At 44.1% G+C, this 24,853-nt stretch overlaps 4 protein-coding genes across 10 annotated transcripts in view; 2 read left to right on the forward strand and 2 right to left on the reverse strand.

Annotated features, from left to right (window-relative positions):
• Positions 1-16,422, reverse strand: part of Bap170 (Brahma associated protein 170kD) — a 43,013-nt gene extending 26,591 nt beyond the window's left edge. For all 7 annotated transcript variants that reach the window (XM_067357572.1, XM_067357571.1, XM_067357573.1 and 4 more), the window contains exons 1-2: positions 15,000-16,422; positions 13,909-14,002 (exon numbers count right to left, since the gene is read on the reverse strand). In XM_067357572.1, coding sequence (XP_067213673.1) covers positions 13,909-14,002; positions 15,000-15,091 — 186 coding nt within the window. In that variant the 5' untranslated portion in view covers positions 15,092-16,422. The remainder of the gene's footprint in view (positions 1-13,908; positions 14,003-14,999) is intronic.
• A 779-nt stretch (positions 16,423-17,201) lies between these two features.
• LOC105675947 (zinc finger protein 593 homolog) lies at positions 17,202-18,801 on the forward strand. Its single transcript, XM_012373460.2, has 3 exons — positions 17,202-17,407; positions 18,002-18,102; positions 18,516-18,801. Exons 1-3 carry the CDS (start codon positions 17,318-17,320, stop codon positions 18,757-18,759), a joined length of 435 nt encoding a protein of 144 aa, XP_012228883.1. The 5' UTR covers positions 17,202-17,317; the 3' UTR covers positions 18,760-18,801.
• A 13-nt stretch (positions 18,802-18,814) lies between these two features.
• On the forward strand, positions 18,815-20,316 carry Slimp (Seryl-tRNA synthetase-like insect mitochondrial protein). The gene has a single exon (XM_012373451.2). The coding sequence runs from the start codon at positions 18,815-18,817 to the stop codon at positions 20,240-20,242; it is 1,428 nt and encodes a 475-aa protein (XP_012228874.2). The 3' UTR covers positions 20,243-20,316.
• On the reverse strand, positions 20,270-23,764 carry LOC105675949 (glutathione synthetase-like). Its single transcript, XM_012373462.2, has 6 exons — positions 22,985-23,764; positions 22,435-22,841; positions 21,728-22,120; positions 21,209-21,428; positions 20,754-21,111; positions 20,270-20,529 (listed from the first exon to the last, which is right to left on the reverse strand). The coding sequence occupies exons 1-6, from the start codon at positions 23,629-23,631 to the stop codon at positions 20,365-20,367; spliced, it is 2,190 nt and encodes a 729-aa protein (XP_012228885.1). The 5' UTR covers positions 23,632-23,764; the 3' UTR covers positions 20,270-20,364.
• Positions 23,765-24,853: the final 1,089 nt, after the last annotated feature.

The following is a 24,853-nucleotide window of genomic DNA, read 5'->3' on the forward strand; positions in this document are numbered from 1 at the left end:
ATACCTCGCGATAACGCCGTCGTGTTAATTGCGTTCGCGCGCGATTGGTGAACGAGAAAATCATTGCCGCTCGCCTACCTCTTCATTTCCCAGTCTCGAAACTGGGAAGTGCATTTTCCGCTCTCGCGGACCCGCCGTTTATTTCCGCGCAGCGGGGAATATTACGTTCGCCAAACAAGAGACACGGCTGCAAAAGGGGGGGGAGAGTCTCTCGGTTTAGCCTCCGCGACGGATTTGCCCCGACAAAGAGCCTGCATTGTGCCGGCGGCTTATGCGTCAGGCAGGTTTATGCTTGAAATGCATCTTACGGTCCGCGGGCATCCTTCAGAGACGCGGATGATGAACGATGCACCGTGCAATTCTCGTTCCGCGAAGGTGTCGGCGGAGTTTTCATTCCGCAATTTCGCGCGTTGCACGGAGCGTTCGTGTTCTTAACACGCTAAAAAAGGTTACGTTCGAATATTCTTTCCTTCGATATATTTTCATACTCGAATGTGGTCTTCTCGAACGACACGTCGCCAAGCTCGCGGCATTTATATCGTTATTCGCTTTGGAAAGTTTTTACAATTTCTACATCGGAGAATGCTTTGCATCAACACCGCAGTAAAACGTTGCTATCGTGCGATATACGACGGGTCGTCAGATTATCAAGTATCGATTTGGCCATAAAACAGGCAATCTTTTATCCCCGCGTTGGTGTGCGTCGTCCTACACAAACATCTCTAGAAAATACACTCGCTTCATCATCAATACAATTGCGGTAATTGAAAATTTCTACGAAAAAATCTTCCACTAAAACTTCTCCTATTCGCATCCGGCTGATTCGACGCAAAATTTGCTCCATTATCAGCGCCGCGAGAATACTGCGACGCAATGCGATCTCATTTCAACGGCGATACGAGTTACGTAAACGAGACGAGTTGTTAAAACTCACGGCGGGAGAGTCCGCGGCGTATCTTTCGCAGCGCGATTAGAAACTTGGCCTTTAAGCAAACCGATTTTATCCAAGTGTACCGCCGCGTCGTACTTGGATTTGCTTTGAGTCATCCGACGGCCTCGAGCGAAAATACACACATCGGGCGGACGGATTTTTTTTACGCAGATTTTACGCCCGCGCGCGCGCGGCCGGATGTAAGTAATGCCAAAACGAGTCATGCGAAGCAAGGCAGAAAAGGAGAGGAAGAAAATTTATCTGCCGTAGAATAAAATCCTGCTGGACGCGTTGCGCGTTACGCATGAATACACGCGATAACGAAATCGAGAAGCAAAAAAAAAAAAAAAAAAAGAAATTCCACAAAAATGAGGAAAACATTTTTTCCTTTCCAGAAAAAACTTACGTCTCTTACTCAAATGAATACAAGCTTTTATAGCTTGTATGAAGAGGAGCGACGTGAACTCATACAAATTCATCGAGTAACCGATTCACGGAACGATTCGATCAACGGATGTGCACTTGCATATTTATTAGCGATTTCTAATACTAAATTACACATCGCTGGTTAGCATAAAAAAAAAGGGGAGACGTTTTTTTTTCAGCGACGATAACCCGTCGATATATTTTTCTTGTTGCTTCAACGTTTTTTTTTTTTTCTTTTTTATTGCTAAATGTCGTTGATGCGTCATTTTCCAATTAAAATTCTAATACACACGTACGCTAATGCGATAAAAATTACACGTCGTTGGCCATTAAGCCAAACTGTATTCTTAATCATCTCTGATGTGTGCACATAAGCGTTTGCGAGAAATGTACAATAAAAAAAAAGACCGTACATTGTTTACGCTAATGCAAATCACACCACGCTCGCGCGTCCTTCGCGATTAGCACCTGAACGCATCTCAAAAGCATTCCGATATTTTTTCATGCATTATCTGCTAGCATTGCACGTATATTCCGCCCGTATATTTGCGTCACATTCCGCGCATTATGTAGTCACGATACATGTGGATTCACGTTGCCGCTTGGGAACAGTCGGACGTGTAAACGGAAGCGGAATTATATCACTACCTTGCCGAGAGATGCATTATCTACGATTTTGTCTCGCGAACGTAGATGCGTTATTTTCCACTCTAAACTTTCGTATTAATATTTCACAATATTTTCCAAGCCGTCTGGGTTCTTCCTTCAGCTCGAAGTGTACGGCAGCGCTAAACGGAAAAAAAAAAAAGTACTCGCGAGACATTCGCAGATCATCATCTCGTTGATGCGATCCAGCCATTCTTCATTGCCTCAATTATTCGCGTTGGTTCTCCTTTGTTAACCGCTCGACAGGTTCGAATAAGACGGCCGTTACGCCGAAGGAGTTGAATATGCGTTGTATCAGGCATCCGCATTATATCGCTAAGTGGCGTGAAACGCGTACATACACCGGCGGCACATGTTGTACGTGCGAACGGCGGTGTAAAAGCCGCCACCGGATAGAAAATACACGGCGCAACGGAATGTCGTTAATTATAGAAGTCTCAAAGGGAGCGTGAAAGATAAAATCTTATCGCGTCGCGGAAAGTCTGTCAATATCGAATTGCCGAGAACTTGGGTTTTAAGACGATAACGCCTCTCTCGCGGGGAACTGTAATATTGCAGAAGATTTCATTAATCAGCGTTGAATGACGCTGGCAAAACCGTCCTTCGGTAGGATTCGAAGCGAGCGTGACTAGAATTGAGATATCTCGCGCAATCGCATGTGCGAAACGAAAATGTCTCATACGACTCTGTGCGTCCGGCTTACATTTCTGGGCCGAGCACTCGCGCATATTAACGGTTCGATCCCGCTCTAAATAGCGTAAAAGGTGCGCGTAAAGAGGAATCGCACGGGCAGGCTTTTTTATTTATGTCGCGTAATTATCGCCGCGCCCGTCATAAAAATGCCCTCTCCGACGGCGGTTAATAAAGTACCTGGGTTTATGCCGCGCGTCTCTCCTTCTCGCCACGTCGCTCTCGCTCTTTTCTCTCTCACTTTACCAGCGCTACATAATGTAACCGGACGTTAGACTCAACACGCATTAGCGCGACTCCTAGTTGACATCGGGCTCGAGGCTACTTACAAGTCGCCGTCAGCTCTCGCCGTGCATTTAATCCTTTCGACACGTATGCTTCCTCGGCAAATAAAGATCGTATCCTGCGCGAAATATCGACGAAAAAAATAAACCGTCAGTCTACGTTACGAGTGTCCCAATAAAATTGTCCAAGTAACATCGACGACGGTTCTTCCGAACAAAAATTCGATCAATATGCACTCAAAAAAATATTTCGCTGATGTAGTTAGATTTCTAGATATCGCAACAAGAATGTATCGCTATTTTTCGTATCTGTGAAAACATTGTTTGTCACATATAGAATTTATAGCAGTAATGTTCTAGCAATAGCTTCTGAAAAATTTAGGTACCATTGCTAAATGTTATTCATTGCATGATCTAACACGTGATTGATCTTATACAGATAGGCGCTTTAGAGAAACTTTCTTTTTAAAGTTCACAAACAATACAGATATATATTCTGTTTCTGTCATCTAAACTGATTAAGTAATTACATATGCAATATCACAACAGTTGCTAATCATTTATCTGTTTTAGTTAATTTTTTACACCTAGAAAATTTTAGCTATTATTGCAAGATCATTTTTTTGAGTGTGAAGCCATACATTAGTCGACTTTATGTGACAAGACGACAATTCATTAATAGTATAGTTCGAAGCCCCGGAAAACTCGAGCACTTTCCCAGGCTCGGAGGAAACTCGCGAAAAATTTCGGGAAAATTTCTCGGGGCTTCGAACTACAATTAATACCGAAGATTTCGATTTCCAATAACGTCCGAGTAATTTTCCGAGTTAACGTTCACGAGTTAATATACGACGGGAACGAAGCGGGGCGAGTCGCTTCTCTCGGAATACTTGAATAAGCGTCGTCTCACTTCGCCCGCGCCTACATAGAACCTACATCTGCGAGAACATGCGGGTGCCACGTTATGCGGCCGCCGCGGCGGTAAACACAATAGGTGTGCACACCACACTTTTCCGTTTTGGCTCCGTTACGTAACGTAAACTAATCCACGAGAGCTGCAACGCGAGTGAGTTATCGCCGTCGCCAGACTGCAGTTATTGCGGAGAATGTCCGTACAGTTTGTCAAAGTCCTTACGAAGCGCGTCGGCGATTCTGCGACACGCAATTTAACAAGATTATACTTCCGTGGGAATTATTAAGTTTTCGGAAAGATTCTTTTCCCTTTCGCGGCTTGGAATATTTAGAGAATTTGGCCGAAAACGGGATGACAAGTACTTTCGATCGCGAGCGAGACGAAGAAATTGAATCGCGTCTGACGACGATCGATTCGTGTTCGCGCGACCAGTTTCGAAAGTGCGAGAGAAAGAGTTCCGCGAAGTATGCGCGCGTAAACGACCGGGAGAGATGGCCCGCAACGTACAGAGAGCAAAGACGAAAGGTGCAGTGACCTCGAAGTGCTGCGGCTCGTGCTCGAGTGATGGCTTACCAACTGGTACCGTCGGCCAAGGCCATTAATACCAATGTCTTTTGCGCGACGGAGGCGGCCGGACAGTGCGTGAAAGAGAAAGAATCGAGAGGATTCGCGCGCGGTTAAGGATTCGTCGGAATTCGGAATTAACACGCGCGAATACGAACGGCGCGTCCTGGTAGAAATCTATGAGAGATTTCAGAAAATGAGGTTAAAAAATCGCGCAAATGAAAAAAACGGATGCATTCACTGCTGAAAAGTTCAGAGCGTCCTATAATTTTCGGATAAAGTCGAATGCAATTATTTTCTTGGGAATATCGATATTTACTTATTCATGTTGTTCGCGCGCGGATGGTATTTAAGATAAAAATCACAACAGAATTATTATAATATGTGTTTAATATCAAAAAATGAAATTGATTAAACTATCTTTTCGGGGGAAAAACAAACAAAAATAAGCGCGTAATTTTAGATTAACACCATTCGATACAACACAAAGCAAAAATGTTCAAAAGATCACCAGAATACAATATTGTGATCAAATAATCAAATCAAAGAAAAGAGGATTCTTTTGCGAAACATAAATTTTATTTTATTTGCTAACATTATTAAATATATTATACCTGAATAGTATATATATTTATCAATTTTGTATTTGTGGAAGAAAAATTTATTTAAAATCTGTTTCGAATTTTTAAGCGACAGTTCATATATGACAATTCTTTCTTAATTAGATTTTATTAGAAACATCTTGTGATTTAAATGTTTCTATAAAAATGTAACACCTTATTATTTAGCCATAAAATTAGTTTTAGTTAAGGCGACGATGTGCTCATGAATTGATGTACCTTGTCAACCTTAACTGAATAGTAATATTCATGTATTCGCGTCATTAGTATAAATATATCGAGTCATTTCTGTGCATATTACTTATAAGTAATACTTGAATTTTTCCACTAAACTCTTGCAGCGAGCTAAACTAACTAGCAAAGTAATAGAAGAAATAAAAAAAAGATACGCATAAATCGATAATTAGCTTTATATTTTCATACTTATTTTAATAAAAAAAAAAAATACGTGGATTTTTTAAAACAATCTAATGATCTCACATAACGAATGTGCTGGAAATACCATATCGTTATCTAGTATAAAAAACGAATGCCAGGAATGTCCGCAACGCTGGCATTTTTTTTTTTTTTTTATTCTGACGTATCGTCCGAAATAAAAATCGTACAATAATTAAAGGTAAACAAAAATGTGAGAGCAAACAGTAGCGGAATGGACTGCTTCGTCGACAAAGTACGCAAATGTTAGAGAGAAAGAGAAAAAAGCAAAAAAAAAAAAGAAGAAAAAAGAGAGAGAGAGAAAGAAAAAGACGAGTTTGTCGATCGTCAGGCTCAGTTAACTAAAGCTACTGCGCTGTGTTGGTGCAACGAGCGCTCATCGGCGAGTGCATTAGCCAGCACAAAGCGAACCGTCGAGTTCTTCCCCCTGGTCGCGAGAAGTAAAAACGCGCCAAACACGGTCATGCTGCGAAACGGAGCAATGCAGCGCGGAGAGTCGAAGAAAGGCGGTAAAAGCACGAACGCGTAAACCCTTCCGACGGAAGAAAACTTCAAGGGTCCGTCGTATTCGCGTGCAGAAATGCAGCCGCTCGTCTCTCAATAACAACGTTAAGCGCATCGAAATCTCAACGCTGCATGGCGATACAATTGCGGACTGCTGTGTTTAGCGTGAAGCGCGACGCGCAAGTGAGAAGTGTTACGTTAAAATGTGCCGTAGAAATCGTCTTTTCGGAGCCGCGTTTCGCCAAAGTCGATTCGCGCTTAATCTGATTTGAAAGCGCCGACGCGCATCGGCATTCGTATTATCGGGCAACTACCTGTATCCAAGCAGACTCTCGGGTTTTCGCGGCGTGCGAGAAGAACAACGATCGTTGGCTCCGCTCGGGGCGGCACGATTTCCTCGGCCAGTCTTTCGTCCGTCTCGCTCTCTCCTCGACTAACGGTGAGCGTATGTCTTACAACCGCGCAGCAAGCAGGCCGTCTCTATCTCGATGGCGGGATAGCGATGTTGCCGGCGGTCGGCGCCTCCGCGCGCGAACGCACACTCTCGGAAATGGCCGGAGTTCAGCCGAGTTGTACAGAGGCGACCGCATGGCAACATCGCACGCGCAGAACGCCTTTCCTTAAGGCTCTTGCACACATGACGACCGATGCGTTACGCGTGGTAAGAAGCGACGCGATCCAATCAAACGGCATCTTAATGGGAGCTGACGCGTTCCTGTGTGCAGGAACCCTTAACAATGTCCTCTCTCTCTTTCTCGCGCCGCGCGTTCTCTCGCTCGTTAAGATGGTAGTAGGTGTTACGTACGATTAACAGACGAGCGAAAGAAGTACGGTTGCCAGGCCGACGAATCACCCTCCGCATGGGAGACGCGCCATGGGACACATGGGGCCGAAGGAGGAGGTTAGGCAATGAGGCGTTCCGAAAGTGCCAGACAAAGAAATACTTGTCCCTAAGGAAGCGGGCTTATCTTTAGAAAATAGTATCCGAACAAATATTAGGAAATGTTTAGAAGCCTTGAAATCCAATGCCTCGCCAAACGCGCCTCTAAAAGAATTATTTATTCGTCAATCTATAAATTACATTAAATTATTCCCAAGCGTTCCCCAAATATCGAGTACGTTCCTCGCATCTGCTCGAAATAATTTGAGATAGACGACTATCTTGTTTAAGAAACCGCGTAGAGAGAGAGAGAGAGAGATGGCTTGTCGTCAGCGTCCACTCGATGCATCGCGATGAAGGCGGGCGAGACTATTTTTTTCCGCAGGAAGGGAAGGGTAGGAATCCCCGAGCGAGAGGCAAGTGCATCGCCAATTTCGGCACGGGGCGCGTGCGTGGGACAGACGAGTGTGGCCGACCGCGACCAGCCGCTGCTCCGTTCCTCTCGTTCGCTTTCCGTCCTCCACCAACACTCCGTGTCTCCCTCGTTCTCTTCAGTATCCCCGGTCCGTGCGCACATGTGTGCAGGGCATGAGGTCGCTCTCCTCGCTGTTCGAGGCTCTGGCATGGCTGTTTCCCTCCCCCGCGGTGGCATCGGGGCGCGACGTTGCCGTAGCTGCATGTCGCTTGGGCGGCGATGCCGGCGCCGGTATGCGTGGTGGGGCGCGATGTTGCCATATCGACCGTGCCCTCGTCACCGGAGAACGAACGACGACGAACAAACGAACGAGCGAGCGCGCGAACGAACGAACGAACATTTCCCTCCGCTCGCCGCTGCTCCATCGCTCTTTCCTCCTCGCCTTCTGCGCGGTCTTGCGTCTATCTTTCTCGTGTCTTTCCGCTGCTTTTTTTTTTTCTTCTTCTCTCCTTGCATATATCGGAAGGCCACTTCATTTTCTATCATCGTCGCGAAACGGTGCGCACGCCAAGCGCAAGACACCGCGATGATGATGCACCTGACTGACTCAGCATTGCCGACTCGCGCTTGCACAGAGCGCGTAACGGCGACCAGACCAATGCCAGACTACGGGGGCTGCACACTGATTTGACATACGCCCAGCGGCGGCGGTGAGGTGCGCCCCAGCCACCACCAACTAGTCTCGCCCTTGAGAAGGCTGGACCACCCGAGTGCGAGCGAGCGAGCGAGCGAGCGAGAGGACTCGCTCGCTCGCTCGTCGTGCGTTTCTCCCGCACGCCTCCGAACACCGAGCTCGTTCGGTTCGTCGCCGGAACCGGTACCGATATTCTCGATAATCGCGGTGGCAGATAGCGATGATGAGGGCCGACGGGTGGCAACGCGGTCAGATGCGCTTTTAATCCTAAACTTGGCGGTGCCAAGCTGCGAGATGCGTCTCTGTTTCTCTCGTTATCTTTCAATCTTCATCACACTCGTCATTGTGCGAGATTTATGAAAATTGTCGCGTTATGTTTCGTACAATTTCTAATTAGTTTTTACTGTATCCTGACAAAAGTGTAACAAACAGGTCGATTTAATGTGTTGAATGCGCAAAGTGTATTAATTTCTTCGAAAATGTATCGCCAGCATTTCGACGGCAATTGAAATGGCAGTTGAAGGTTCAGCTTCTCGTCGTTCGAATCGTTTCCCGCTTTCCTTCTCTTTTTTCGCAGAACGAAATTAATTTGTTCGTTAGTCACGCGGTCACCTCACGACACCTCGTCTCCCGTTCGCACCAAATTCCGAGAGAATGTAATTACAACGCGAAACGAAGCGGGACGATGAGGCTTTTAATGCCGATGCATCGCAGCATCGGTTTGAGAGAAAGAGGCGGCTTGCCGAACACTCGGGATTAGAATGCATCCGCCTCGTTAGTTGCGGCAGAAAGGTCCGCTCTCCCTTTTACAGTTTGAGAGGACGAATTTTATGACGACGCGTAAGCCGAAAGCTTTTAACGCCACGCTCGTTCGCCACGGCGTTCTTCTCGTCGTCTTCACGCGAAGATAGATATTTTTAGATATTTTAGACGTTCCATCGGAACTTTCGGATCATATTTTATAACGTGGCGCGCTAATAGCGAGAAGATCCGAACGCCTCGATAATTTGTATAAATCATTCCCGGTTAATTCGATCGTTCTACATCAATCGCGAGGCTGTTTGGATAATAGACGTAAGAGAAACAATCGCAAAGCTTCCAAGCTTATATTACTTGTGCCACTTTCCATGCATCAACGCGTTGGATTGTGCAAACCGAAGACGGAACTTGTTCGCGAACAAAAGATAGTATTATCACAATCTTGCTTCAGCAATGTACCGTTCGATTATCAATATAATCTAATCCACCGCATACATTTCCAACATCTTACGTAATGACGCGGTGAATAATTCATAACAGCGCACTGGAAAATGACGAAGATGGTAATGCGATTACGTGGATTCATTTCCCCGCTAACTGGCGAACGCCGTTGAAACCAGAGGCCGAGATAAAACGCTTACATCGACGATATACGCAGGATGACAAACGTCGCTCGGCGATGTACCGCCCGATATCATTTCAAACGTGCGAAAATAGAATTCATTCGGGGCGAACAAATAAGTACGATTTAAATCCAGCGTCCGATTTTGCGCTCTCGGCGATAATCGACGGCGAAATTAAACCCATCGTGTGTTTATCTCGGGGAAGCTAAGAGTAAGATAACGCGCTGGATAAAGCTCTTTTTCTCCCTTTTCCGCGCGCGGATTCTCAAACGGGCGTCTGGGTTGAAGAAGACAACCGCGGAGTTTCTAATAACGTCAAGGTTGGTTCCTGCTGCGAGAGTAAAGAAAGAGGCGTTTGAGGCCGAGAAAGGTTTCCAAACTTAAACGTACAACAGAAAAAGCGATTCCCACGACCGCCCGACGTAAAAGTGTACTCTTTACTCTTGCAGTCTCGTAAGTGCTACGAGGATTGCGCCAACGTTAATCAGCCACGCTTTTTCTTACCTCTCGTGGCTTGGCTGCATCGGGAAATTCTTTCAAACGAGCGCCGGAAAATCCAGTTTTAAAGATTTTGCAGAAAAAAATCCCGCACAATTGCGCATACATATATTTAGACGTTTCGCGAGAACTGAAGAGATTTCGCGAATTTCGCTGCGAGGAAAAGGAGACATTCTCGTCGAGGAGCTCGCTACTTAATTAATTCGGTCACGGAAAGCTGTTGGACGCAGCTGACTCTAAGAGGTTTTCCAACGCGAAAATCATGCGGCCATTTTTATATTACTAATCCTCGTACCACCGCCGTCGTCTGTAAGAATAAAACACTAATTACAGCTCGACGCAGTCGCTTCCGTCGGCGAGGCAGGCGGCGTAGACAAAAGCAGCTTTAGAGAGTCCGCAAAGCTCTCTCTCTCCCCCTCCGCCCCCCCCCCCTTCCCACCGACCCTGTCTCCGGGCTTACTGAACTTTCTGCAAAGTGCGGTGCCTCTGCGGAAGACGGCCGACGGAATCGGCGGAGATTTTGTCGTGCGAGCTAAGCCGTCACCGAGCGCACGGCGGACAATAATTTCGCCGGTAACGCAATACGCCGCGCTCCCGGTGAACTCGATGTTCCGAGTGTAAGACCGAGTCCGCGTACAAAGGGAACAACTTTCGTCGCCGACGGAGACGCGTTTCTCGTAACAGTGCAAACGCAAAGATGTCTGAACTCTCTCGCGCGCGCGCGCGTCGAAAAAAAATTCATTCGTACAATCGTCGCTGTTCCACCGGCGTGTCGCGTTCGCGATTAGCCGAGAAGGAAATTATGCCTCCAATTGATCATTGATCGCCGTGGGACTCGCATCGCGTGGTCTCTCGATTTAGACAACCCCGCCGGTTCACTTTTCCACCGTCGAACGTGAACATTCGCGATGGCGCGATCACCGCGAATCTCTTTCTCTCTCGAGTTTCGTTCTTTCGTCCCGATTTTGCGCGATTTTCGAAAAGGAAAAGTTCCTCGCGCGAGACCGGGTTCGGCATTCTCACTTCGCGGACATCCTTCGGAAAGTTCGGCGATTTATCCGCGCGAATGCGGAGACTGATGCGATACGATCGACCGGGGCGACGTGGACGGCTTGCGCTCCCGCGGGCGAGACATTCTGACCGCGGCGACCGGGCCGCTCGCGGATTATATAGTTTTAAGCGACGAGCTTCGGGCTCACCGATCGCACTTGTTGAGGGGAGGCCTTCGCACCACCTCCACCGCTCGCCGCCAACCTCCTCGCGCTGCCTGTCCTCCGTCTCTCATGGTATTCTCTTTCCCCTTCGTTCTCTTTCTCTGCCCCGTCTCGTCCTCCCGCCACCTTTTCCTCCGCTCGCTCTCTCGCTCCCCTCCTCCTTTATCTTTGCTTCATGATCTGTCTCTCTCGCCTAGTGTGGCACCTCCGCGAGCGACCTTGACCTCACCGTTCGCGTCCGCCTTGTCCTAATGTTTTTGTCCAGGCGGGCCGCCGATGTGCAGCCGATCTGCGCGATCAATCGACTCGAAACGACTTTTGCCGAGCGCCGGAGCGCAGCTTCGAACGCGAATACGCGATCGGTCCGTGCATTTTGAATGAAATCGCGGTTTCTGGATATCCGATAATTCAAACCTCCATAATCGAAGATCACAGTAAGTCGATTATACTTGAAATTTCAAGCTCGTCGCGCTCGTTGGGGGTTAAAGATAAGTTACGGATGTTATAATTGTCAACCGGAGGGGTTACTAACCCCTGACGACCATGTGCGTCGATGACTCGTTCAGGTCGATCCCCTCCGCCCTCGGTCTCGTCGCCTCGCCCCCCCCCCTGACCCCCTCCCTCGCGTTGCACGGCCGTTCTTTGATCATTGGCGCCACTACGTTCTCTCTTCGGAGAAGCTCGCGCTGAAGGTTGAAGAGAGTAGGCGTAAAAAGGAGAGGGAGGTACGTGAAGGCTCGACACGCGAGTTATGTCATCGTGCGAGCGGCGAGCGCGCTACATATTAACTGATAACGCACTTGCGCGATGATGAAAAAGTCGGCGCCGTGACGGACGGAAAATCGCCTTAAAGCGTGCTCCAATCGCGATCTAATTCGATCGGTTCGTCCCGTCCGGTTGAGAATCGAATTAATGTCGAATGAAAATCGAACGAAAAATCGAGATGAATCGCGCGTTTCTCCTCCGCGAGAGAGAAGCGCATGACAACCACTGGCGTGCGCGTGGTGATCACTTATCACAACGTACGGTTTCACCGAACGAACGCGTCAAAAGAACACAGAACCGTACCGCGCCTCGTCGTCGTTACGAGAGACAGGCGGCGAGCAGGCCGGTCGGGAGACAGCGATAATCAATCGGTCGTAAACATCGCAGCGAAATCGCACCGAGTCGTGCGCGTATCAGCTCTCGTTTGCGCTCGTAAAGAAAGAGACACGACAATGGCGTGTTTACGTGCGAGGTGTCGTACGGAAAATTAATGCGACTAAATGCAGTCGCAAAGTCGAAGAGACGATGTTGCGCGCGCGCGTGTGTGTGTGTGTGTGCGCGCGCGCGTGTGTGAGATATCCGTGTTCAATCATTACGTGATCTATCATGAACTCCGCTTTTCCAGTTATACTAATTAGTTACGTCTCCTATGTTCAAAATAAAATGAAGTATGAGCTCAGAGTGAGGAGAAAAATTGCTGTATAAAAAAAGCGCAGCCAGAGAAGCAAGCCAGCGGTCAAAGTTGAAAGACAAATGAAAGAAATATTCTGAACACACTTCGAATGATTTTTCCGTTAAACACTATTCTGACCTGGCTATTTTCTTTGAAGCAAAAGCTGCTAATATGCGTGGCTTTCCTTCTACGTATCATTATTTCGCATTTTTTTTTTTTTCCCCTTTTATTCGCCTCGGCGAGACATTGGTTATTCCACTTCCAGGTACCGATTTGTCGCATTGAATGTGCAATAGGTGAAAGCGAGCGTTTTAATCCGACCGCATAAGACACCGTGCAATTATCACCGTTAAGCTTGCTATAGAGTCGCTATAGAGCTCTCCTCTCGCGAAATCTGGGCCATCGAGCGCGCTATCCTGTTCGCCGATGCCAAATTCTCGTAAGTTATAGTTAGTCGTACTAATAATGGTACTATCGCTGAGCGTGAGACGCGAGGAAGATCGGCATTTCGGAAATTGCATATAATCACGCACTTGCGTAACCGCGGCGTAAAAATACTCGTTCGATCGCTCGATTGAAATTTCCACCGGGCGTGATTCGCGAACGCGGAATGGAATTTGCGGCGTAATATTGCGAGCGATAATCTTTAAATATTCCCAAGGGAACTATCGAGTAACCAGCGTTCGCAAATTTTAAACAAACTATCGGCAAAACTTGGTGAGAAATGCAAACGCATGGCGAGAAATGTACCTTCAAGCGTATGTTGTTCGGTAAATTTGTCAATCGATTAATATAAATGTATAATTTCGCACAAATATTTCGAGAATGGCAACCCTTAGTAGTGATATAAAAAAAATTAATAGTTTTTATTTTCCGTAGTATTCTACAAAATTATCCTCAGGCATTTGCTGGCATTTTTACGTAATGTCGACTTGGTTTCAATGGAATCGATTGTAACCGGATGCTAATTAAAAGCGAGATTCGCGAAAATTCATTTCGCATTTGTTCGACACGATTGTAACGACGTTAAACAAAACGAAATGGCAACTGCGCCGATTTCGCAAGCAATTATTTCGGTGGAATCCAATGCATGCCGTAATTATTAATCATAACCTGCGTTATATGCGATTAAATGTACAACAAAATCATTTTTTTGTCTTCCAGTAATATTGCAATACTGTGCATGTATTTTGTTAAGAAATATCTTGCGGAATGCTTTATTTAAAAGCATCGTATTAATATTAATCTGTTGCTATGCACGGTTCTTTTTTAAACATAATTAAGCACGCGAGATAATTGAACGCCTCTACAACATATTTAATTAAAAACATTTCAGTTTGATAAAATGACTCACCTTAATCCATCCTCCGTGAGCAGTCACCACCACATACAGCAAATACAGATCTATATCCTTCCCATTGATCTTCGGAGATTTCTTGAAGAGAGTCCTGAAATTAAAAGCAAAGAATCTTTGAAACATTAGAAACATTCGTAGAGTGGAATTTAATGAGTATTTAACAATTAATTTCTCATAAAAGCTTCTTCAGAGTTTGATTCCGCAAAAATAAACATCCGTTTGTTGTAAACGCGTTTTTCAATATAAATGTACTATACATTTACGCAATATAATATTCAGAATAATCGTTCATAGTTAACTATTCCGACAAGAAGTCGACACATACGTCTGTGACGTCAATTTACTATTACAACACTTGTTATGAAAGGCGGAAACAAACATCTCATATCGACAAATTAAATATAATAATCGGATTTGAGTTTCCGAAAAGTAACGTTGAAGAAAAATCTAACTTTCAAATCTATCGATTCACGCCATGTTGCAATCCATCATATAATACAAATCTGAATTTCAATGCTTGCCCGATATAATAGACATTTCCGTTTTCGCGTCACACACATTAAAAAATTACAATCTGCATCGTGATGTAAGATTCGCGACTAAATGGAATCGCATAACAATAGACACGCTCATTGGCAAAGTAACACATTTACATGTCCAACGTGTTTGTAGAGCATCGACGCTATTAAATATATATGTATGTATGTATGTATATATATCACATAATACATACACATCGAAATTCGCGTCTCTTTTTTTCCCCGCAAGACGCTCTCCTCGACACGTCGTACGTGTAAGAAATCGTTGTGAGGAAAAACGTAGGAATGTCGGAACGAACGAGCGAGTCCGCAAGATCTTTGTCCTGAAACTCGAGAAATCGGTCGAACATAACCTCAACGCGCGCGCTCTCGTGCCGATCCGCTCGCGTGTCGCCGCGGCTTCTGACCATCGATCGGCTCGAGCGACTTGCGATCGAGAGGGAAGGGAGGGAGAGCGGATCTAAATTCGAGATAAACGTTCGCGGGAGAACGCATCGCGAAAGCAAGATCAGACGCGATAACGGAAGGAACGAGCGCGCATTAGCTTACCCTCGGGTCTCGTGGAAGTGTCGGAGGTCCTTCAGGAAGTTCTCCCTCTCCTTCTCGTACGTGACGGGGTCCTTGTTGAGGATCTTGGCCATGTTCACGGGTACGAGTGCGCGCGAGTGCGGGCGTGCTAATCAGGGTGGTGTGCTCTGGTTTTACAGGGCACGCAGGGGCAGCGGGCAGAGAAGTAGAAGGAGGTGCAGCACATGGGCGCGCACGGGGGCACATTTACGCGAGAAGCGTCCTGCTGTTACCGTTGTTGCTGCTGCTGCTACTGCTCTCACGGCGCACAACGATGCGCGACGGGGACGAGGACGATCCGCTCCCGACATCGAGTCGTCTTGTCCTGCACCAAAGTCGGCCGGTGGCCTCTTCGCTACTCTGTCTCACTATATCTTTCTCTCTCTCTCTCTCTTTCGAATGCTCTTTTTCCTCTCTGCCTCTTTCGCACTCGCTCTTTCTTTCTCTCTTTCTCTCTCTCTGTCGCTCGCGCGTTCGCTCGCTCTCTCGCTCGCGCGCGCGAAACGAAACGGCGACGGCGGCTTTTTCTCGCCGTATCGTCGCCCCCTCGGATCTTTCTGTTCACCGCATTAACGGCTTATAACACTCGCGGGCGTCCGTGCGCGGTCTCTGCAACTCTCACGCCGCGTGCAGAAAAAATTCCAATGTGCCAAACCGGAATAGTCGGCAACGGGCTCGCGAACGGACGAGCAACCGACTCTACGCGGGGGCGCGTTTAACGGCACAGTACAGTACGACACAGTACGCTACGGCACAGCACACGACACGACACGACACGACACGACACGAGACGAAACGAGACGATATCGCTCTGGCTCCGCTCACGACTTGCAAGGGCCGCAACAAACGGCGACGACAGCGACAAACTGCGAAGAGAGCCTTCCTCTCTCGCGCTCTCTCGTAGACTCCCGATCGATTCACCTGTCACTTGTCAACGAAACTCACGGGATTCGTGTGCGCCACGCACCACGCACCAGCCCGCCTCGCGATGCCCGGCTCAGCTCGCGTAACGCCCGAATTCGGCCTGCGCGTGTTCTACGCAGGCCGGCGGAGAAGCGACTCGCGGAGCGCGTTTCACTTTGCGAGAGGCGAAGCGCTTGACGTGCGCCCGTATATCAAAATGGCGTCCCGTGCTGCCTGGCATCCATTGGCGAAGCCACCACGGCCAATTTCCCGTACGCCACCGCCGATCGCTACGACGCGCCGCGACGGCACACCGCGCACCGTTTCCGCTCACCACACACGTCGGCAGCGCGCGCGCTGACGCCCGACGCGACGCTCTACGTCATTTTACGCGCGGCCACTCCGTGTAGAGGTACCGACTCGCACGGCGTGTCTCGCGACTTTTTTACCCTCGCGGTGTATCCGTCCGATGAAAATCCCGGATCGCACAGTATTTTTACTTTCAAAATGGATGGGTGCTCCCTCCCCTCCCGCCACTTGCGCACCGTTTGAACTAATATCCGCGACGACCGCTAGGGGCGCGATTTCTCTCGTGACACGATGCTGCCATCTGTCCACGTTCTATCGTAATAAAATTTATGAACCAAATAAAGGCGCGAAATGGCGATCTAAATTGAATTACTTTATGGTGACAATTCGTCAGATTTTTAAATGCCATATTATCGTGATGTTACGATAAAATGTGTTATATACTTTTTACTTTTTCCTTTTTTTATCCTCATAAACGATATATATTTCATTAATATCCATTAAATAATATGAGATCAACGCTATCGCTTTTGTGACAAACTCGACTGCAATCGAGGTATGATCGAGATATTTACAAATCTCACGTTTCGGATCGATAAGGGTGCCGTCACATACAGCCCGTAATCCGTAATCCGCACCGAAAGTCCACAAAAGTTACTAGGTATTTCGTCCGTAACGTTACGTATGTTTTATCTTCTTGTGTCCCATGGAGCCGTAATTTCATGAAATTTCCGTAAAAATTACTACAAGTTACTAGTTATTACAATGCTTTTTTTAATTTTATTTATTTAATTAAATTTGACGATTTAATTAAAACTTTTGTTAAAATTATAATATATTCTGTAGTTTTCTTATAAATAAAATACAAATAAATAATTATAATTTGTTAAATAAAAAATAGTACTACCGTTACGACTGTATTTACGGCTCCATGGGACACAAGGAGATAAAAACACACGTAACGTTACGGACGAAATACCTAGTAACTTTTGCGGATTACGGATTACGGGCTGTATGTGACGGCACCCTAACAGTAACATGCATTTGACAAGTTAATTCAGTTGATTTCTGGTCGTGTAAATTTTAAAATGCCTTATAAACGTAAAAAGCATCATAAAGGTAACACACATTTGAAGAAAGGTTGGAGGACGAAGCGGAGAACGAAGGACTTGGACGAGGTGCGTCAATTTTGTTCAATCTAACCTCTTTAATCTCTTTAACACTACATGGATAGCTTGATATACAGGGTGTCCGATAATTGCTGAATCACCTCTCGGGTGCAGGTAGAGCGGGTTAAACCGAGTAGAAAAGTCCTCTATCGTTTTGCGATTTTCGTAATAATTAATGAGAAATTAATTAAAGAGGATTGGCCAATTTGTGCGAGTCTAAGCGCGCGGCGTGAAGAGACAGCCCGTTGTTACGTAGTTGCTAGGACGCAAGGATCTAGCGTTACACACCGCTCGTATGTGCCGTTGTCATTCATAGAGCGCTCCTCCCAACGATTTATCGCGCGCCTAGTAACCAAATAACAGTGGGCTGTATCACCACGGGTTTCTTCTCGCCGCGCTCTTAAACTCGCGCGAATTGGCCAATATTTTTTAATTAATTCCTCATTAATTATTGCGAAAATCGCAAAATGATAGAGGACTTTTCTATTCGGTTTAACCCGCTCTACCTACACCCGAGAGGTGATTCAGCAATTATCGGACACCCTGTATATATATCGGACTTACATTTATCGGTCATCAAAAATAATATGGTTCTGGTTTTAGATTAATGAAGACTTGAAGGAGAAAAATACGGAGAAGCTGTTGCATCAGGAAGTGGATTTTGATAAACCAGGATCTGGGCTACATTATTGCGTACATTGCGCGTAAGTTCACGTGGTATTGTAACCTAACCTAACCTAACCTAATTAAGACTTCTAACCTCTATTAACATATTTTAAGAGGACCATCCACTAAATTGTTATTATTAAAGAAAATTTAACTGCAATTTAAAAATATACATTTTTTAAAGAGTATTACATAGAAAGCAATAATGTTATAAAATACAACAAATTTTTCTGTAAAATGTGTTCAAAATGTATTGCATAATGATATGCATTAAATCATAAATTCATAAATTGTTTATAAAATACTATGTTATATACAAATACTAATATAATATAGTATTTGAAAACATTTATTTGTTACTAATTAATATTATATATATTTCAATGAAAAGCATTGAATGTCTATCATTGAAACTATTAAAATTAAGGAGAGTTGTATAATTTGATTCTAGGAAACACTTTATGAACAAAACCACACTGCACGCTCATTTTACTAACAAGCGTCACAAACGACGGCTGAAAGCGCTTGAATTAGAACCATATAGTATCGAAGAGTCAGAAAGAGCAGCAAACAAAGGAAGCTACATTGAGCCAAAAAAGCGGAAGATAGAAACTGTGACACGAGAGACTTTTAATAAAATAGATGTGGATGCTGAGCCAACTGCTAAAATTATGAAAATAGACAAATCAAATTAACTTACTGTTTGTAATTAACTTTTACTATGACGTGAGAAACAATTTAGATTGAAAAATGACTAACAATTTATGCAAATTCACATACGCTTTAAAGCGTTGTAGAACTTTAACAGATATCGTTCATAGAAGAACTTCTTTTTCGAACTTTAAGAGAGGCTACAGTTCAGCACTATATATTTCTGGCAATAAGGCTTATAAAGCCTTTGCGTACCTATCACCATATCTAGACTTTGACGAGAGATTTGCCAATATAGATAAATTGCAGAAGGAACTAGCATTGCGTGGGATGAACATTGATGCCGTTCAGTTAGAGAAGACATGGGAGTTTTATCGAAAAGCAGCTGCAGACAAGCTTGCGTTGGAAAAGCACAATTCGGAGCTCACAAGTCGTAAGAATTTATTGCTAGAAGTCAACGCCGAGCGTAATGCTGAGGAGGAAAAGGAACTACTCAAATTAAAGACGCAGATCCAGATCGTACGGCAAGATCTAAAGATGATGAAAGAAGCGATTTGGGATCTGGATGAAAAAGTGATAGAGAAACTGTTGAAATTACCGAACGAGCTGGATCCGAGGACACCGGCTGGCGAGCCGATAGTGTTAAAAAGCATCGGTAGCGCGCCCAAGTTGTCCGAAAAAAATAGAGATCACATCGAGATCGGGACGAGGTTGGATCTGCTGGAGTACAAGGACCCACTCCATTCTTATTTATGCAACGACGCGGCCTTATTCGAGCTCGCTGTGCTGGCATACGCCGGCCAGGTGCTCGGCGAGAACAACATGGTCAAAGTTATCGGCACGGATTTCAGCCGTAGTCTCGTAGTGGAAGCTTCTGGCTTAAATCACGAGGACCCCGCGGCCGCCTTTCTCCTAGACAATCACAACGAGGTCGAGAGAGGCTCGCCGAATCGCATGCACCTGGTCGGTGGCGCGAGCCTTGCTTCCTTCCTGATATTGCACACGAAGCAGCAGATCAATCCCAACTGCTTTCCACTGAAGTATTACTCCACCGGCAGGCAGTACACACCGTTGCCGCGAGATTCGCGCGCTTGCGGCTTGTTTACGGCTTGCCAGGCATCCGCGGCACACGTTTTCGTCATGGCGAAAGACGCGAAGAGCGAAGAGTACGAAACGCTGTTTGAGGAACTTCTGGAAACCGTCTGCACCATATACGATCATCTGTGCGATCATTATCGCGTCGTTATGCGATCCGCGTCCGAACTGCAATCCTGCGAGGGCTTGCGCGTATCTTTTGAGATGTGGTCGCCGTTTGCGAGCCAGTACATCGAAATCGGTCACCTATCCGCGTGCGGCGATTATTTCAGCAAGAGATTGCTGATTGCTTATCAAACGCCCAGCGGTAGAAACTTTCCCGCGGTGATAACCGGCACCGTTCTCTCCGTTCCGCGTCTACTGGCTTGTCTGCTCGAACAGAATCCCGATAGATTCGTCATTCCGCCGAAAGTAGCAGAATTTATGCCCTAACATTGTTATATAAAGTAGTAATCGAAGAACCTTATATGTATATATATTTAAAAAATATATGTATAATAAATCTACATCATTCTGTCTTCATATAAAACAAATGACAATATTACTGGATTACACTATTTTACAAGATACCGTTCGATGTAATGCAGGATTTCGAAAGCGACCTCCACCATAATGAGTATAATAATCATCCACTCCAAGCGGATGTGATGGCGATCGCTCAAATGCGACGAAAGTATGCTGACTAGTTCCACGCAGTGGTTCAATCTTTCGTTCATTACCTGCAGAAAAAATATATGCATCGTAATAAATTAATATTGTAAAGACGACGTATTTTAAAATCTGTTATTGCTAGTATATATTGCCAGAAAGATGGGAAAAAGTTATATCTAACGATGGCCAATACTTTGATCGATGTATTTTTTTCATTTGTTTCTTAAAGTCTTAATTTTTGCAGAAAAAGGCGGGTTTCAAGTTATAAACCTAATAGATCTTGAAAATTTACTCTTGTGCGCTTCGCAATGCTGAAGTATCCGCAGATTTGCTGGTACAAATTCTCCAAGTCGTCTCGATCCCAGTAGAAATCGGGCGTGTCCAGCAAATCCGAGCTGAGATTAATCCGGTGTCGAAGGGCGAATAGCTCGCCCTGTTTTCTCAACACCTCCTGCTGCGTCATCCGAAGCTTTCTGCCGGCCTTCAAGTCTTCGGTGACGAATTCGATCGAGTCGACGTAGCGATTCAACGCTGCCTCCCAGATGCCTAATTTGACAGACTGCGCCATGGCGTTCGAGAACGTGTATTTGTCCAGGTTTCCAGCTCCCTCGGCCAGAATAATGTCGCCGTCCTTCAAGTGGCTTCTTTTCCTGCAAATTATTAAATTTATCAGATTTCTTTGCTTTTTGATCTTTTTTTTTTTTTTTATTTCACATGCGCACGCAATTGCTCTAACAAAATAAGTACCCAGAATCTGCATAAGTGTAATTCATGAACTCGGTCTCGGTGTGAATCACTTCTTCCGTGTAGCAATTTTGTTCGTAACGTTTCAAAAATTGCAACAGATTGCCAGATTCGAGATCGGAAACGTTCCACATAACGATGCTACCCTCGCGGAAGAAAAAGATCTCTCGGGGCTCGTGCTCCACTTCGTATTTGGCCACTGCGTGTATAACATCCGGCACAGCTGCAAATTCGAAACACGTACAAACTTAACTTCAATTAATTTTATGATTTGGACACGGCAGGGAGAGATTTATTGTAAGTACAGAACAAACAAAAGTATTCACTGATAAATGTATTTTATTTCGTCATATATGTATAAAAAATATAAAATCATGCAAATATCAAATTCTCCGAAGAACAACAGAAAGGAATGATACAACATAACTGCATAATACGTAAAACGTTATGAATTTACACGATGCGGTTCATGTCGCTTTTATTTTATATTTTAATCGATTAAAAACGGGCTATCGCAGGCGCCTCTACCGGTCGCCACACCGCCTTCGTTATCAATGGCTAATTTTGTTCTCAACATGTGACCTCCTTGTTTGTTAATAATAATATTCTTATCATCTCCGATGATAACGCCGAATATTCCTAGCTCGGAGACCAACTCTTTTGTCTCTAGATCCACATCACTTCCAGGTTTCACAACGTAATTTTTATGAACTGGAGGATAAAGCCGATCCATGAGTATCCATGCCACTCGAGCCCGTTCAGATTTCACAGATTCTAAAAAGTTTTTTATATCTGTCCCATACAAGTTATTGCAACCGCCTTCCCTCTGTGGCTTCAACACGAAACGCTGAGGATTTGAGATACCCATTTCAGCAATAGCATTGCCATGCTCGTCAAAATCCAGTGAATAAAGGCCTGAAACAAAAAAAAAATTTTTTATTAACTGTTCGTAGCGTAAGTGTAATTAAAAAAATAATAAATATATTAATATTAAATCAAGAAATTAAATTAATATTATATCATCAATATTAAAGCAACCAACGTCTTCTTAAATTTAACGTCTAAATTCTTATGGGAAAGTGATTATGTATGTTTTCCAGCAAAGGACACAAGTTGACACAAATCGACACAAGTATCATTCTGTCTTTGTTTGATATTCAATGAGCAACAGAGAGAATAATACTTTTGTGTCGCTTGTGTCTCTTGGTGTCAAAACTACCTATATTTACCAGTAAATATTTCCTTCACTTTTGCCGCTGTTTTCTCGTCCTTCAAGAAACGCACGATCATACCAGGTTTTGCAAGTGTCTGCTGAACTTTCTTTGTACCAGCTAAATGATATTGAATGCTCGGACATTTGATCGCCAACGATCTCTCAATCAGCAATCTTACATCCCATTCTTTCTGAGTATGATATTGACCTGGTTCATAGCCACATCTGTAGTAGACGACAGACACAACGTAATTGCTTACTATTAACTCCATATTAGAACCTAGTCTTGCAGTGAGTGCTAATTGCGTCAAATTTCTGCGGATTACTTTGACATTTGGATTCTGTCTTCGTATTTCAAACTCGTGGAAACGCTGATCGCAGATATTATACGTCACATCTTCAATAACAAATAAAATAACTGCCCTGAAATTACACGATTTTAGATATAACAAAATACACAATCAAAATAATATTAATTAAATAATATATAAGTGTTAGAAAATGATTTAATCAAGTGTTAAATTACACAAGTCAAGAAATTAATTCATGAAAATTTATGAACATACTGTGAGTTGCCGTATAAATTCCACGCTTCTATCATGCCTGAACACAATGTTTGCAATGCGTTGTTTTCAGGAAGATTTTTCAGTTCAGCAGTATGATTAAGCTCTTGCAAGATAAATTTATGAAATTGCGTAGCTACAGGTCCTAGCCAACCAAATCCAGAAGCAATTGTATTTATCTCGACCTGCTTCCAGCAACAGTGAGGCTTGAGACTTTTGTTGTCTTTCTCATAACAACTTGTGTCTAACATTATATCTGAACGTAGTATGCCAAGGGATACTTTCTGAGCCGCTCCTTCTTTATGAATAGTTTCATAAATTTCAAACAAATTTTTAGTAAAGTCATCCACTTTTGTAATCTCTTGCAAAGTTTCTTTCAAAAAGTCATAATCATGAGCTACTTTGTGTATAAGGTTGTTCAAAATAATCTGAATGTCACAAGCATTTTGGAATTCTTCTCTAGGAAACGGCGATGGAAAAAGCGCGAATGGTGCAAACTGCAAGACATCTCTATTGAAATTGACTTTCGATCTCAAACACATTCCATGCATAAGCGCCCAGTCCTTTGCTTTATCTATCAGTTCTTCCAATTCATTTTTTGGCAGGTCCAACGAGATAGGCAGTTTCATTGCTTGCTCATCTTTATGCATCTTTTCAAGCCAAGTTCCGCACTTAATTACCAGAATTTATATTTTTATTCGACACAATTTCTGATTACATAGAGTGTACTTGTTATATTTTGATTTTGTATTTATATGTCAGAGCTCTTGATTTTAACGATCTCTTCAGAAAAATAGTATACAAATATAGATTGTTTTATTAACATACAAATAAATAAATTAAATAATTTTGTAAAACCACTCAATATTTCTGAATATTTATAATAAAAAATATAACATTCACTTCACTACACTAGATTATCACTTGATTATTGTATCACTTTGCGAGATGATTAATCTTGTAATTTATCGAAAAGACACGAATGTCAATGTCTGATGTAAGTCAACAATGAAATGGTATGGTGTTCATAAATTAACAATGGAATAATCAAAACGGAAAATTCCTATGCAGATACACCACACCACGCTGTGATAACCAGCCGGCGTTTCACAAGCGACTGTCAACGGCTGATTGTCTGCTCTTTATATGAGCACAAACGGTTATTCATATGAATCTCAAATGGACCAATCAGAATTCTTAAAGTGTGATATACCCGGTGTTACGAAAAAAAACCGCAACAATCATTCCACTTTCAAGAAATTTCGTAATATCTTGCAATCGCTTGCAATTACTGACATTATTTTGAAGAAATGTAAAGTCGCAAAAAATTTTTACATTAAAAATACTTACAATTAGTGGAAGTAGATATTTCACTTGGAATGTACAACTGCTGATTCAACAGGCCATAGGCTAAAGCTTCCAAATTATACTCCTCCGCAGTGGCTAAAGCTTTTACATTCCATGTCTGTGTTGAGAAAATGTTTTTTATAGTACATATATCTTTATCATATTTTCTTCTTCTCTATCGCAGATTCTTAACATGAGGAATTAGTGTATTATCTTGTAGATAAAGATTCCCTAAGTCAAAATTATAAACTCACGTTAGGCTTTGGTATCTTATCATTATTTATTATAGTCCTGTTCCTTCTAGATGGTCTGTTTTTTATTATTAACGTAGATATATTCTCTATGACAGTGTCCTTCAATTGATTTTTTTGCGGACAAATTATAGGATTGTGGAAAAATCTTTTGTGATTTGTGCATGTGTCCGTTTGCACTGTTGTCTTCCTTTGCAGAACACTCAAGTTTGGTATAATCTTCCAGCTAGCGTCAATAGCAACTTTATTCCTACAGCTTGATATCACAAGCCTA

The sequence above is a fragment of the Linepithema humile genome, chromosome 6 (assembly GCF_040581485.1).
Source record: "Linepithema humile isolate Giens D197 chromosome 6, Lhum_UNIL_v1.0, whole genome shotgun sequence".
NCBI classification, from domain to species: domain Eukaryota; kingdom Metazoa; phylum Arthropoda; class Insecta; order Hymenoptera; family Formicidae; genus Linepithema; species Linepithema humile.

Bases quoted from the DNA above. Each gene is read 5' to 3' on its own strand.
- LOC105675947 (XM_012373460.2), top strand. From the start codon at position 17,318: ATGCCTTATAAACGTAAAAAGCATCATAAAGGTAACACACATTTGAAG. The intron at 17,408-18,001 runs GTGCGTCAATTT...TTCTGGTTTTAG, and splicing joins GAACGAAGGACTTGGACGAG to ATTAATGAAGACTTGAAGGA. The intron at 18,103-18,515 runs GTAAGTTCACGT...ATTTGATTCTAG, and splicing joins CATTATTGCGTACATTGCGC to GAAACACTTTATGAACAAAA.
- Slimp (XM_012373451.2), top strand. From the start codon at position 18,815: ATGACTAACAATTTATGCAAATTCACATACGCTTTAAAGCGTTGTAGA.
- LOC105675949 (XM_012373462.2), bottom strand. From the start codon at position 23,631: ATGCATAAAGATGAGCAAGCAATGAAACTGCCTATCTCGTTGGACCTG. The intron at 21,429-21,727 runs GCGCCTGCGATA...TCGAATTTGCAG, and splicing joins CGGTGTGGCGACCGGTAGAG to CTGTGCCGGATGTTATACAC. The intron at 21,112-21,208 runs GTACTTATTTTG...AATAATTTGCAG, and splicing joins TACACTTATGCAGATTCTGG to GAAAAGAAGCCACTTGAAGG.